At 37.6% G+C, this 16,698-nt stretch overlaps 1 protein-coding gene across 4 annotated transcripts in view; it reads right to left on the bottom strand.

Moving 5' to 3' along the window:
• EHBP1 (EH domain binding protein 1) overlaps positions 1 to 9,829 on the bottom strand; it is a 255,492-nt gene extending 245,663 nt beyond the window's left edge. For all 4 annotated transcript variants that reach the window (XM_087716798.1, XM_014064362.2, XM_087716799.1 and 1 more), the window contains exons 1-2: positions 9,561 to 9,829; positions 7,990 to 8,409 (exon numbers count right to left, since the gene is read on the bottom strand). In XM_087716798.1, coding sequence (XP_087572924.1) covers positions 7,990 to 8,093 — 104 coding nt within the window. In that variant the 5' untranslated portion in view covers positions 8,094 to 8,409; positions 9,561 to 9,829. The remainder of the gene's footprint in view (positions 1 to 7,989; positions 8,410 to 9,560) is intronic.
• Between the last annotated feature and the right edge of the window lie 6,869 nt (positions 9,830 to 16,698).

Genomic DNA, 16,698 nt, shown 5'->3' with positions numbered 1-16,698 from the left:
AAGCATAAATAATTTTGACACTGTGTTAGAAAGATGATTCGAGCCAAGTCTCTGATAGTGTCAGAAATTAATTTTGAGGCAGCTCAAGATTGGATAAGATAGAGAAAAGAATACAAGATATTTTGATTAGATTATTAGCACTCATCCTTAGAACTGTAACTTTACAATTTAAAGTTTAGAACTGCAAGACGTGAGATACTGCGACAATGCAGATGACTATTTAAACTTGGCTTATTTTAGTCTTTATTGTTACCCTAGAGATTACTGTTCATCCTGTTAGCCTTGAGAACCTGTGGCTTGGCAAAAAGGAGGTTCACTGATATTTCTATTCTGTCAAGAAACAAGCTTAACTTAACTACACACAGCATATCATAAACTATATCATTTACTGTTTAATGGAGCCTACTTGAGAACTCTTTATTAATTACACAACTTATTAGAGGAAAGAAAATAGAAGCCAAAAGCTTTCAGATGGTAACAGCACCTTGAATCAAGTACAAATTATATAGAAATATGACATTCTTTCAGAATGTCATATTTCTATATAGTTTTCACTATAAAGGAGAAATGTTACGATTTATGCCAAGTTAAAGCAGAAAATACATTCCAATGGAGGGAGATACGTGTTTGCCAATGCATCTCAAAAATGGGGGAATTAGGGAAGTGACGCCCACTTAGCAAGGAATTTCTTTGTCTCTAGGAATGCCTTAGTAGATGCATTGTCTTCTTCCAAGTGGGTGAAATATGGCAGAACCATCTGATGAGCCTGAAATGTATTAAGTGCTCAACCATACAATCTGAAGAGGTTTTTCTCAAAATAGCAGCCAATGTCTCTGAGAGCTCGAATTTTATGTTCTTGAAATCTAAGAGCCAAGAAATCCCTGATGCAAAAAATTCAGAGCATCTGCAACAAACAAGAGAGACACCAGATCCTATCTCTGAAATTAATAAATGCAGTGTATGAATCTGTGAAAAATTCAAAGTAAACCAATAATTCTGCATGCAAATCTTCTTTCCCCAGCACTTGCCCAGTTTATGTTTTTAAAGAACTCTACAGTTTGTAGAATCAATTTCTAGATCTCAGAGCCTCAATTTTCCTGTCAACTTCAAACACATTTCAAGTCCATTTCTCATCCAGTCTCCATACAGAGACATAAACTGCAAACTGATTTAATCCCTAAACATAGCCCACAAGCATCAAATAAGCAGGACAATAACTTATTATCCTTAATTCATCTTGTACAAATGAGAATTACACAGCACAACTCCCCAGTCACCTCCTACTTTCTTCATTTTCACTGTTTACTGATTCTATGTATTCACTCACACGGTGGATAAAATATAATAAGTTCTATGCAACTCTTCACCCAATATTTTCATCCCCAGAAAATTTCTAAATGGCAATGCTCAACTTTTGGGGCAAGATCTGCCATTTTGGAGTGCATGATGAGGGAGCCATTTCTACTTCTTTTGATCTAAAAGTATCACCTGCTTTTGATTTTTTTTTCATATTCACAGATATGCACAGGTCTAATTCAGTTATTTGGCAAGTTAATCCCTTAACATTCCTCCCAAAATGATTTGTTTTAAATTTTACTTCATTTTTGGTAATTTCATCATTACTATGATTCACTTAATAATTCCATGATTCATTTAACCACAGGATTCACTTAATAACTGCAGTGAATGGCTTAACAACCATGGCAAAAAATATCAAATGTTTTACTACTGAATCATTGGAACTGGCAAGGAAATAGAAGGGAAGGTTTGGGGAATAGGAGGGGGAAAAAAGGAGGACATAGGTTTGGTATTCTACCCACAAACATTTCTGAAACAATAGTGAACAAAAAAAAAAAGACTCATCATCAGTAAAATGCAGCTTATTAAGTAATCTAAATATTTTATGCAAGACATTTAGATCAAATGAACATACAAATTGTAGCACAGATTCATGATCAACTTTTGATATTCTACAGCTTGAGGCAAGCGACACTGCTTCTCATTATGCCTTATGCCAAGGTGGTGGATTGCAATGCCCGTGACCTGACAAATGTGTGAAGGACAAAAGCGCGCCGACAAAACCGCGGCGCTAAAACCGCGATGTCAAAAGCGCGCCGACAACAGCGCGCCGACAAAAGTGCGCTGACAGAAGCGCGATTTAAGTTAAGGTAAGGCTTAGGGTTAGGTTTACGGGTAGGTTTAGGGTTAGGTTTAGGGTTAGGGTTACAGCGCACTTCTGTCGGCGTGCTGTTGTCGGCGCGCTTCAGCGCTCATTCGTCGGCGCGGTTTTGTCGGCGCGCTTTTGTCACCGCGGTTTAGTCAGGCGCGCTTTTGTCGTTCGCGCATTTGTGGTAGAACCCCAATGCCAATAATGTAACACCCTCAACATGACCTAAAGGCAACAGACTATCTTAAGGGATGCAAAAAAATGTAATGGTATAGACAAGAATACACACACACACACATACAAACACACACACACTTGTATACATACCAGTAGATGTTTTTTTAATAACTCATTTATCTCCACCAGCTCCCAGGCATCTAGAACTTGAGGTTTTTACTTTGCCTAATGAGAGGATCAATCATGCAAACAAAAATGCAAAAGCATCTGTTTGCAGATCTCAATTAAAATTTTAAAAATCAGGAATTTATTTCAATTTATGTATATCATTTGAAGCTGGCTTGAAATTTCAGTAGGGGGAATTCCAGCCATCATAAATAGTGGGAGTCGGCAGTTGTCCTTTTCTGCTAGAAGATTAGCTGCAACTTCAGAAAAAAAAAATGGGCATAAAAAAAAGAAAGAAGTGAAATAAACTGTAGTGAAAATAGCATGGACATAATGAAGCAAGATTAATATTCCTACAAAATAAATAAAAAAGGGAGATCAGAAGGAGGTAGAAGCTAGTTGGAACAGATTGAAAAACAATGTTTCAAAATGCCAAAGAAGCATGTGGAGTTACGCTTGGTAATTCTTGGTGGAAAGAGAAAGAGAAAATACAGCTGCAAAAGAGGTAACAAAAAAGGATAAAAATAGCTAATATCAAATTAGTGATTTTGGTGGACATAAAACAATTTGGAAATGAGTGAAGAGAGCTAAATATGGAGGTTTGATGAAAAGTACAAAATGCTGGAAAGAGTACTTTAGTAAGGGCATCGTAGTAATTCATCAAAGAGTGGAATCAATATTAATGCTACAAATGCTAGTGACAAAGAACAATGATGAAAAATAAGTCACAAATCTAATTATACTAAAAAAAATAGTAAGGCTACAATTGTAGATGGCATAACTGGAAGACTATGGATATAGCAATAGCAGTTAGACTTAGACTTAGCAATAGCAGTTAGACTTATATACCACTTCATAGGGCTTTCAGCCCTCTCTAAGCGGTTTACAGAGTCAGCATATTGCCCCCACAGTCTGGGTCCTCATTTCACCCACCTCAGAAGGATGGAAGGCTGAGTCAACCTTGAGCCGGTGAGATTAGAACCGCTGAACTGCAGATAACAGTCAGCTGAAGTGGCCTGCAGTCCTGCACCCTAACCACTGCGCCACCTCGGCTTCTTAATAGTTTAAGGATGGGAGTGGTTGCTATTTTTGTTCCCCTACACACTGGAAAAAGTGGGAATCGGGAAGGGAAGGCAAAAACCAAAGGTGTGTCATCCCAGAAAAATTGTTAATTTAAAAATGAATGCAATGTCCCCCGCTTTCAAGGCCAGGAAAAGCATGGCCAACAGTCAGTTAATGTGAAAAGGTATGATGAAAACGCTTAGGATTCAAACCCTGGGGTTGACATGTGTACTGAGAGATAATCCTATGATGCCTGTGTTAAGCTATTGGCAGCTCTTGTTAATAACTTCGTTCTTAACTTTTCTTTTCTTTTTTGTGCAACAAAGCAACTTAGTTGAGTCTGTGAAACTGCTGCAACAAAATTAGTGAATGTGGGGTTGAGTTTCTGGAGAAAATAGACTTATTGGCAGGTCATCTCATCTACCTCTCAGGTTTCCTCTTTGGGGAAGGCTAGGAGTGAGAAAGGGATGCAGTGGCTCAATGGCTAAGATGCCGAGCTTGTTGAACAGACAGGTCAACAGTTCGGCAGTTCGAATCCCCAACACCGCGTAACGGAGTGAGCTCCCATTACTTGTCCCAGCTTCTGCCAACTTAGCAGTTCGAAAGCACGTAAAAATGCAAGTAGAAAAATAGGAACCACATTTGGTGGGAAGGTAACAGTGTTCCGTGCACTTTTGGCGTTTAGTCATGCCGGCTACATGATCACGGAGACGTCTTCAGACAGCACTGGCTCTTCGGCTTTGAAACAGAGATGAGCACTGCCCCCTAGAGTCGGGAACAACTAGCACATATGTGCAAGGGGAACTTTTACCTTTAGGAGTGAGAAATCCCCCTGCCACCAGCACTTTGCTGGGATGGTATGCCTGTGAGGAGGGGAAGGAAAACTACTTCATGTGGACCAGTGGTTTGGAAATAACTCACCTCTAACCAAAAAGTGACTCTCAAGAACTTTGAGGAAACTCTTTTCATAAGCTTTACTAACTCCTGCAGGTTAAGCCTCAATGGCTTGGCAAAGGAAAACTACTATATTCCAGAGTTATAAAACATAGTGATATAATAACCTGCAGCTGACAATATATCCATTAAAAAAGCAAATAAAGGTCAACCTTCACCCTGAAACTAACTATTTCAGCTGTTTTTAATAGTTACCAAAAGAAAGCATTTTAGAAAGCTCTAAAGTAGAAGTGGAAAAGGAGGAGAGAAAATTCCTCCCTTATGATAGACAGGTGAAGCTCTGCCAAGAGCTTATCTGCTTGGAGAGGAAAAATAGTAAAGAAGTAAAACAGAGCAACAGCAGCTCCCTATTAACACCATAGAGACCAGGCCTGACAAACTGGCAGTCCGCGTGCTGGATGTGTCACACACAGGTTACGCCTACCTTGGCTCCGCAAAGGCAAAAAATGACGTGATATGTCACGATACTCACGTGACACAATCAAGTTTGACACCCATGATATAGGCTGTGATCTCTTATAACTCTTATAACTCTTCATTTTTGTAACAATATTCCAAAGGGCAATTTTAAAAAAATGGAGCATTTCTCTCAGGAATAAAATTGCCTTTTTCAAACAGGCATGTCAAACTTCAGGACATTTAATATCAAGTTTCATTCCTGATAGCGAAGCTCCATTTGTTTCCACTCATCTATGTGCATTAGTTCTTCTGAATAAGCTTTTTTCAGAAGCCATTTCCCTCTCAAGAGTACTTTAAGACTATTGTTGGCAATGTTGACTTATAAAAGGCCTATTATTCCTCCAAAAAGGCACTGTATTGTTGGAATGTTAGAACACTAGCACATTAAAATAAGAACATGTTAGTCAGATTTTTTTGTAATCAAAAGTATGCTTACAATATTGTCCAAGGGCATACTTCCTAATTGTTACTCTATTTGACACTTAAAAGTATTTTATTTCTCACATTTTTTGCAAGGTAAGCCAGGTTTATTTTCTTTATAATACCAATTAAGGCAGTGGTTAGTAACTTACAAAGTCTAAGTTATGCACCATAAACCAAAATAAACACCAAAACACCACAAGGAAAGTAGTTATTTGTAACCAAAATATGATCATCCACAGATTTGCAGAAAACCATCCTTTGTGGAAAGCAATTGGTTGTTACCATTTTGACTTTAATGCATATGAAACTTTTGAATTATACTACTTCCAATTCTTACAGAGCTGAGGAAATTCAAGATATTGTTTGTTAGCAACCTAATCCTACAAAGAGCTAAGCATATCTAAAACCATTATATCAATGGACCTAGATATTCAAATAGGACCAAACTGAACATTTTCTACAGGGGTTTTTATAACGCCACTAATGCTGCAGAAAAATCTTATATTTAATGAATGTGCTGAAAAAGGACACTCACACAATGACCAAACTGCTCTTGGTTGAGGCTTGTCACAGTAAAATAAGATATCATCTGTATTGTTTCACCAGGCACAATGAGAATTTATTAACATAGGAAATGTATATGTATGCTAAAATTGACTTCAGTGGGACCTGTCATCCTCATAATAAACTTGAGACACAACATTTGCTGCAGCCATAGTACCATAGGCTTAATCATGTGGAACAAAACAATGGGCTGCATTTCTAACCAAAAAATAGTATAATACCCACATGGGCTCATCAGAGAAATGTTATGAAACAGTTCAGGATTTTAAACTATTGTACCAAAAATTACTATGCAAAATTCAGGTCCCAAATTCTTTAATTGGATCTTAGTTGTAAGTCTGTTTGGGAAAAACTTTTGAGATAAGGATTGGTACTCAACTCTTAAAAAAAAAAAGCTGCATCCTTAACTCCAGCCCAAATATTTTAATTAATAAGAGTACTATTTTCTGTACAGAACTGGTCAGCACCTTGCTTTGTACAGTAGAAGAAACTTCCTTTTCTCACACAGTGGAACAAACAGGATGTTTGAGAACAGTTCTGAGAATTCATACTATAGTAACCTATTCAATGGAAAAAAGGGAGGAAATTTGTGGAAAAGAATATATGTGTCTGTCTGTCTGTCTGTCTGTCTGTCTGTCTGTGTGTGTGTGTGTGTGTGTGTGTGTGTGTGTATGTATGTATGTATGTATGTATGTATGTATGTATGTATGTATCTATGTATCTATGTGCAAGTTATCTGATATTCTTTTAGGTAGCTTGACATTTTCTCCATGGCTTAATACCTACAAAATAACTAACAAAAAAACTTCACCTGTAGAATTCTTGGGAACTTGTTAAAGCGTAAATGCTCACTGAAGAATGTGTCAGATGGTGGTCTTCAATGAAGTTTTTGTGAACTGCATTATATAGGAAATTCATTGTCTACCCCTCATACTGTAAGCATGTACAACAGTATGATGCTCTGTGCTCATATCCTAATCTGGGAATATACATTTTTCCATGATTATATTATATAGTTAGCTAGCTTTTCCTCAAATCAGATCAGGCTACAAATAATTCAAACTCAGGACCCTTCAAGATTGTATTGGAGGAAAGTCAGGTAAGCCATTAGTTTTAAGATTCAAAACACCCCATAAAAGAACCGGATAAAATCTAATAATAATAATCTGTAAACACTGGAATAATAATACTGTCAGGTTTGTATAAACGTAACATAATTCATGCAGAAATTATATTACAAAATTTAAAATACCACAGAAATACAATAATCAAGTATCCTGCCCATGTGGTAAATTGAAGAGCCAGAAACTAAAAAACAACAACAATCCAGTTCATTATACATAGGATCTATTCTGAAGAGTCAAAAATTTGCTCACTAAAGAAAAGCAGAGTAGAGCACACAGATATAAAGTTTGTCTAAGAGATTGATTGTTTTTAAAAAACTGATTCACTTTTTCCTGTGAAGAAAAGCAGAAGACACACTGAAAGCCCACTTGGCAAGAATGAAACCAGGCATCTGAGACTAGGGTCATGCAGCTGATTACTCAGGACAAGCCAGCTAACTTAAAACTGTATTTTATTAGGCAAAAATTACTGGAATCCTTGTCTGACTAAGGAAATAACTTAAGAGAATTCTCAAGGCCAGGTCTTGACTTTTTCTCTTCCCCACTGGAATGGTAAAATAAATATGTTTTAGCCAAAGTCAGAAATACAGAGAGTATGATAAATTGCATTCTTAGCCTCTGGCAGATACTAGCTATCTAGTTTGTTGGGCTGCCAAGAGCCTGTTGTGATAACATATTAAAACAAAGAAAACTTACAGCATTGCAAGAAAAATGCACAAAGCTAATGGGTACTTGATATGATGATTCTCTATCAGCAAAGCCTAACAAAAGAGGAGTAATTATTCTCCAATTGCCTATTGTCCCACTGGAGAGGAAATGATACAATCATCAGCAGAAGAGGCAACAGTGATGCTCAAGCATCAGCAGCTCATTTCAACTGAAGACACTCCTTACCATTTCTTGGTGCATTCAACCATCAGTTCCTGATAAGAGGCCACAAACTGGAACTTGGACGCATGTTTCCCAACACGCTGCAGTCTTTTCCATACTGAAGCCATGCTGCAGAAGAATCAGCACCCTTGAAGGCTCAACAGGAATAGGAAGGCTCAAGCTGAGCAAGGCAGTATAACTGTTTATGCTGAACAATGTGCCCAGAAGTCTAACAAAATTAACAGACAAGTAAGAGGCTGAAAAGATGCTCAGGATTCATGGTTTGGATATCCCTTTCCCAGGATAAATCCCATGTTAAGTGAAGGGCACATTATTGGCCGGGGGCATCATGATTTGGAACAGGAAAGAAAAGAAACTGTAGAAAAGTCCCTTATGAAGTCGTCATGTCTCTTCATAGGTTCCAATGAGTTTCAGATCATGAAACTAGAAAAGAAAACAGAATTGCAGATCTATAAGTAATGTTTTATGCCCTTCACATTGCAATCACACACCCCTCCCTTTCCAAACCCTGAAAGAAGGGGGGGAAATGCAGAAACAATTTCAAGAATGTTAGCCACGAGTCAGTCTGGAAATAAACCAATCAGTTTTTTTATATCAGCATTCTCATCTTCCAAAACAACATTATATTCCCTCTCTCTCCTTCTCCCCACCCCCTGCCTCCCCTCTCCCTCTCTCACACACACAGAGAGACACAGAGGAATAGATATTTAAAAGAGCAGGTCAGGACCACTCTCCAGCATCTTTGGGAAGCAATGATGGGTTAAGGCACTGCCAGCAGAACACCCAAAGGGAGATGTGAGAAGTTCTTTGTCTCCATGCTGATGACAAAAAGGTGTAACAGTTGTCTCCTCCCCAGCCCTTCTTCCTAGGGGAATTGATACATAATGGAGAAATAAGAGGGCAGGGATGCTCTTGCAGTGTTTATATTGGATGTGTCTACAAGAGGATAGATGTGAGGATGTTTGCTGAGTTTCAGCTGCTTAGGGGAGTAATTATTCTTTTCATTTTGTAGGGTACAATTCTCATTCCACAATGCTTTCTTTCCAGCCAAGAACATAAAGAGTTGGGAGGGGGAAGAGAAGAACAATATTTATTATTTTATTTCCCTGACTTCTGGCTGAAGAAATAGTGAGCAATGGGTGGAGAGAAGGGGATAATGATGGCACCAGTTAAAGTGGGAAAGAGATGCACTAGAGGGGGCAGAGGTCTTCCTCCAAAGATTTCTCCTGGTTGCCAGAGCATTCCCTTGCTCTTGTAAGAGACTCCGCTTTCATTGTTTCAGCCTGTCTGGCTTGTTCACCAGGAAAAGACACCTTTTCCTTTTTTCTTCCAATGGTCTGTTACTCATTCTCTGCCCCTCACGCTCAGCACTGGCTCTGGACTGGTTCAGAGCACCAAAGCCTTTTAATCTGGAGGCAGAGAAGGAGGGGAGGGGAGTGTTGAGAGCTGCACAAGACATACCTCCCAAAATCTGGAAATCATTAGAGCAGAGAAAACAAGGTGAAACCACCAAGCAGCCATTCAGATGTCTCGCTGCTGCTGCTGCCGCCGCCGCCGCCTTTTCTCGTTCTTACCTTCCTCCAGCTCCACGCACGTTTAATCCTAGTAAGGCTGGATCTGCCGCTGTCACACAAGCCATCCAATACTAGCTCTGTCTATTCCAGCTGCAGCAGCCGCAGATCCATTCCAGTTATCCGGGGATCAACACTGCAGATCCGGGAGCCTCAATCCAAGCCCAAGGCTCCCTTCCCAAAGCCTCCAGGCAGAAGGCGGTGGCAGCGCCACTGATCGTCCGAAGGTCCCAGCACCACTTCGCATTCCACAGTCACTACCTTCCTGCAGCCAGAGGTGTGCGCCTCACAGCAACTTCGCCCAGCGGCGCAACCAAACCGACGGCTCAGAGCACGCCATTGGCAAGGGATCGGAGTCCACCCCAAGCAAGCGCGCCCATTGGCCGCAGGGTTATGTCAATCATTCCACCAGGCAGGGACTGAGAGGGCGGGGGAACCCAAGCCCTCCTTGTAGCAGGGGTGGGATGAAAAGCGAGGAAAATAAACGATGGGTTCGTTCTTCTTGCCTCAGAGCTGTTTTTCTATTGGCTTTCAGAATTCTGAAGAGGCGGGTTGTTTATACCGAATCGAGTCATAATTGGGCAAAAAGGGCATCCGTTTGAAGAAAGTTGCAAGCTTTCGGATCGGGGAAATAAGTAACTGCGGCTGGTCGATCATTCGGAAGGAAGACTTACTTGTCTTCGAATTCAGAAAACTTAGGCTTTGACACTAACCTACGTGGCCGTAATTTAGATCCCGTTAGTGGATCATCTCTACATACATACTAATTTCTGTTATAAATGTTTAGAAATCTGAGGTTAAGGTGAAAGATTGGGGTTATTTAAAAAGGAGTACTTCACTCTAGTTTAATTTACAGAACATCCAAATTTACAGCGGCAGTTTAGCAAATTGGGGTAAGAGAACGCATCCTGAAATAACTCCCAACATGTTGGGAACATGTGCATTTTAGTTAACTGAGGACCTCTACAATAACAATCATTTTATTATCAATGTTAACTCTAATCTTTCTCATGTCTTGAATAAATAAGTTAAAAGAAAGACAGTTGATTTCTACTTTTCCTTCCTAAACGAGAAAAGGAGATATGTAACAAAACTGCTCTTCTTCAAGTGCCAGCCAGCCAGCCTGCCTGCCTTCTAAAACCATCTGTCTACCAATTCCTCTACCTGATTTTCTTTTTTTCTGTTCCAATTGTGAGCTGCATTTTGGAACCAGTGAGCCTGTTTGATCTTCGCTGGGTTCATTAGGATTCCCTCTGCTTGAATATTTTTAAAAACTTCCTCAACTCTTGGTATTCCTCTCTAAGGAACTCTGCTCCAGCACTGAATAAACAAAATGTCTACATTGAAAAGTGTGGTGTCCAACACTAGAAAAGTGTAATATCTATCTGGTATTATTAAATCAGCAAGTGAAATGGTATCAATTTAAAAAATAATCAAGGAAAGAGCTAGAGTATTTCTTCTTCGTTCCTAAATATATTCCTGCAAAAAAGCAAGTAGGACAAGTAGCAATCTTAAATCACCAAAACAGAAAATTTCTATTAAAGACCTTTGGATTGGGATAGCAGAGACATATATATATATATATATATATATATATATATATATATATATATATATATATATATATATATATATATATATATATATATATATATATATATATATATATATATATATATATATATATATATATATATGTTATATGACTATATATATATATATATGTTATATTTATGCAAATGTAACAAAAAAGTCAACAGTAAAAAATATTGGGTTTCTTTCTGGATGGTCTCTTGTGACGAGCCGAAGACAGAGAGTGGAAGTGTGACCTTCCTCCCATATTTGGGCAGGGGTTGTGACTTTAAATATATATATATATATAATATATATATATATATATATATATATATATATATATATATATATATATATATATATATATATATATATATATATATATATATATATATATATATATATATAGTCATATTGTTTTTGTATTCCATGTACAGACATCCCTCCTTTCTATCAAAGGATATAGTAGCTGTTCAGCAACTTGCTTTTCAAAACATCATTATTTATTAATATTTTCCATTTTGTTCTTTGCTTTTAGGTTCATATTACACTCTGCTAAAGACAGTACAGTAAAAGCATATAGTTTTTCATATAGTAGAGAAAATTAGTTACAAAAGTAAACCATGACTTCACTGTTGTGGTTTTATTTTTACATTATTGCCTTCTGATTGGGCAAACTTTACTATATACACATAGCTTCTCATGACCGTGGAAAAATTAAAGGCTTGAAAATCCCCATAATATATGAGAAATATGCAGCTAGCAGACACTTCTACCTACCAACACTTCTTTTACTGTTGGCAAATATTCTATGTTACTCTGGCTGAACCAATAATATACACTTTTAGTACAGAACCAGATGAGAAATAATATTTATGACAAAGTAGTCCATTGTCTATATACTAAATTTCAGATTGGAAAAATGGACAATTGATCTGATCTCTTTCGATTTTGCAGGCAATGGCAGAAGTTGACAAAATAAATAGTAGTTATTGTGAGTCACATCATCAACCTTCTCTCCACATTCCATAACATTTGATTGGGGTTCTTTCAAGGTGCGAATCTTAGTATTAAAAATCTAGACAACTATTAGATGGAAGTTGTACTGTAATCTAGCAATTGCCTAAACCATGGATGTTCAACCTTTTGGCTCGCTTGGGTCACATTGAGTTAAGAGGAATTGTGTTGGGCCACATATAAAACATACGATGTAGTTAATGTATGTAAACCACATAATAATGTTAAATGTTTTACAACCTTGTGGGACTGCATTACTAACTTTCAAGGGCTATATGCGGCCCAACAGGCCACACCTGGTCTAGACTAACCCTAATCCCAAAAAGGATTAAATAAAATTCAGTTTCATGATGAGGCTACTTCCCATAAAATAGACTAGCAATTCCGCCAGAACATATGCACAGAGGACTCCTTTGAATTTACAATTTTAATTCAAACTGTGACCCCCTGATCCTTTTTGTAAATGTAAAACAAAATATAAAAGGAACTTTGAAATGTACTCTAGATAGGGAAGTTTTTGCCCTCAAGTGAAATCCACTTGTTGAAATCCAACAAGTGACTGACTTAGTATTATATTCTGAATCAAGTTACTTAATTATATTTTAATTATTAAATATATCCAATTTCAAACTCTGACATGATCAATCCTAACAATTGCAGTAATACCAAAAAAGAGGTAATTTGTCAAATGTATACTTATTAAAAATATTCATTATTAGGGATTATTCAGTTACAGCATGCTGCTGATAGAATGGCATTTTCCCAGGGAACAGATTTCTCCTTTGCTCCACTCTGCATGGTCTATGTGATTTCCAGACAACTAGGATTGAGAAGTCCCTGTGTACCTGTACACAGAGAATTGGATATTACCAATTCTGTAGCAGCAACTGATTTTCAAGCAATTCTCAAGCTATCAAAGCTAGCAATAGCAATAAAAATTCATTCCAATTTTGCTCCCAATAGTATAAATTAAGGTAATCTCAACTAACATCAGAAAAGTGGGATTCTTCTGGCTCTTAAAACCTGCTGACGCATAGAGCTTAAATACTTTTTTTTCTTTGTGTTTGCATTCAAGTGTCAGGATGAAATAACATCAAGGAATAATACATAACAAAATAGTTAGATTTTAGTATGTATATTTTGCTTTGTTGCTCCCCGTGTTAAGACAGAGAGGACTAGAAATTAAAGTGTAAAATAACAAATATTTAAAGAAGGAAGAATAGTCAAACCACTCAAAGATTCCTTTTCTCTTCAGATATTATAGTTACAGTTTATTATTTGAAACAATTTCTTTCCTGATTTATTCATTCATTCAATGTTCATTTGCATGCTGATGTTAAGCTTGGGGTACATTTGAATGCAGATTTTGTTAATTTAGGGCGTCTGAGGCAATGTAGTTTGATGATGTCATGTTGTAATGTTACTCATGCAAGAGTTAATAGCAGCATTGTAACAAGTTTTTGCAACTACAAAACACAAGTAGGCATACAAGGACAAAAATTACCCAGCAACTTTCCTTTCTTGTGTCTCCCCCCCAAAATTAAACCTTGTTTAACTTTCTTAGTATGTGGGTTGGTAGTCCATAGCGGTTATACCTGTGAAAGCTACAAATGGCATTAAAAAAAGAAAGAAATATAAAGGCTTTTTTGAATCTCTGTAATAAACAACTGGTTTATTTGTACTTGTGTTTGAAGTTGTTACTTCCTATTTTTTTTAAAAAGTCTCCCAAAATAGATTCTTATTTTTTCTGAAGTTTGGATGACAGCTAAGGATTGATATGGACTACCACCTTATTTATTTTAGTGGCTGTATGATTAAAAAAAAGCAAGGGAACATGAGCTTGTTTAAATTTCCCATTGTTCTCTACAGGAGGAATAGGAACTGCAACAAGGAATGCTATAGAATCTCTTGTATAGCAACTTCACCAGCACCCGCACCAGCAGTGAGTGCTTACTGCTTTACCTAGAAGTAATGCAGGCTGTCAGTGATGGTGGCTGCTCTTGTTCCAACTCCACCATCATTGACGGCCTGCATTACTTCTAGGGCTGGTTAATAAAAGCCTTAGACATATTTTCTATGTGGCCTTAGGCTTCGGTCTTTAAAGGATTATATGAAATATTTAGCCAAGACTTAGAACATTTAGCAGTACTGCATGGGAAAACACCAAATTGGGTTTGCTTTTGGGAGAAAACACTTGGAGATGGAACGAAGAGGCTATATTATTTAGTTTATATGCTTGGGAGGGGCTCAATTAAAATTATATGTAGAGAAAAGTGTAATAATGGGGGAGTAACCTGTCTGATAGGAAGAAGAGTGGTAAGATACTTGGAGCCCATCTCCCTGCCTGATTATTTCCTCACCCAAATAAATTATGGTAGTCTAACTGGCTTAGACATTAGCCTATGGGTTCTATTGCTAAATAACAATGAATAATAGAACAAGGAATAATAAGAACTCTCTCACACCAGATTTGACAGATTATTAAAAGATTGTGAGAATGCCATTGCTTGGTGCAAAAGGATGTCATCAAGTACTGTTCACTGGGAACAGCCTTCCAAAGTCACAGGGGCTGTCCCTGAATAACCACATCACTGAGGTGGGAGAACACCCAGAGCTCCAAAAATGCCTTTAGTGTTAGGATACTCCAAAGTGACAATTGTTTACTCAAACAGGCTTCCTGGCTGGGATTTAAGCATATTTCTTAGAAAATTCTAGTCAACAGTATTTTATCCAGAATGCCCTACATGTAATGATTCCAATAACCCTCCAATCCTTTGCCAACATCATTTTCATGTGGACATCTGCAGACATGTGTACAGCTGCATCAACATCAGCCTCCCTCCCACCAATTCTGATGAATGCAGGGCTGCCTGCAGGGAGCTCATGTCGTTGGAATGGTATCAGTGGGAGGTGGGATTTGACCAGAACACTCACAAGGTGAACATTCCATATTGAATCATACCCCACTTGCCTCTTTGCTCTACTGGTGTTCAGTAAACAACTCAAAAAAATTTACATCATATTTTTATATCAGCGCTATATGATGTAAAAGTGTAATAAAATTAAAAGAATATACTGTTTTAGTATACTGTTTTACCAGTCATCATTAATATATCTTTTGTATCTTCCTGGATGGATAAAGGAAGCTAGCTGGTATCTTTGGGCCAGTCACTCTCAGCCAAACCCACCTCTCAGGGTGGTTGTTGTGGAGAAAATAGGAGGAGGAAGGATATTACGTATATATGAATTGTTTATAAAATTAATAAATGTGGAATAAAAATGTAGATATGTTAATAAGGTACTGAATTGTCTATAATCTGGCTTCACTTTCTCTATTAACTATGGAAATCTTAATAGGACCAATTTAGCTATTGCTTCCCTGTTCAAACATGCCATCTTAAATTGTGCATTAGAAGTGCACATTTATTTATATTTGCTTTAAAAATAATTAAACTGTACAAATGGGGCTTCCACTGTAAAGTTTCAGCCAGCCATATGGGATAGGTCTTATGGGAAAAGCAATCTCTTTTTAATTTTGTTTGTTCTATTTTGTTTTGTAAAACAAACACCTCAGCAACCATTCTAGACCCATTTTTGTTCACTTCTGATTATGATAGTATCTACTTTTTTGAGGGGGAGTGTCAGTGAAGAAGTGGGATACGGTTCCACCACAAAAGCGCGTAGGACAAAATCGCGCTCGACAAAAGCGCGCTGTGACGTCATCACAGCGCGACGAAAAAGATCGAAAAAATGTAAAAATAAAGCTAAAACCTTCCCCTAACCCCCCCAAACCTAACCCTAAACCTAACCCTAACCCTAACTCTTAACCTAACCCTAAACCTAACCCTAAACCTAACCGTTAAAGTAACGAAAAACGTAACGCTAACCCTTATCCTAACGCTAACGCTAACGCTAACGCTCTAAAGCTAACCCTAACCCTTACCCTTACCCTTACCCTAACCCTAACCCTAACCCTTACCTTTATGTGAATCGGCTTGCTTTAATTTTTATTAATTTTTATTTGAATTTTTCGATCTTTTTCGTCGCGCTGTGATGACGTCAAAGGCGCGATTTTGTCGATCGCGCTTTTGCCGTCCGCGCTTTTGACGGGTCACGGTGGGATACTTCTGCCATTTTCAAGACTTCCCCAAATCTTGTGCTTAAATAGTAAATTTTGAATAATGAGTTTGCTATTAATAAGCACTTCAAAAAGAGAACAGGCTTTATCATCACGATTTATGTAAATGCCCACCATTTGCTTAGTTAAAAACCAGCTGGACCTTCAAATTGTTTTATTTGTTCAATATTCTCTTTCCTTGTTAATCTTTTTTTCCGCCCAGAAGAAAATAAATCTGCAGTTTTCCAATATTCTGGATATTGTATTTCAGAGCTTTTCCTGTGTGGTCTTACCAGACTTTTACTTTAGTACTATTATGGTCTCCTATTACAATCTGTAGCACAAATCAGTTTAAGAATTATGTTTTCCTTTAGTAAATAGTGAAATTAGTGGCAACTTGATTTTGACTGCCTTTCAAGAAGAAGGACTTCC

This window comes from Thamnophis sirtalis, unplaced genomic scaffold, assembly GCF_051295495.1.
Source record: "Thamnophis sirtalis isolate CommonGarterSnake01/CBP01778 unplaced genomic scaffold, rThaSir2_p1.2 scaffold_5, whole genome shotgun sequence".
NCBI lineage: Eukaryota > Metazoa > Chordata > Lepidosauria > Squamata > Natricidae > Thamnophis > Thamnophis sirtalis.
This window is presented reverse-complemented; position numbering and strand designations above follow the sequence as displayed.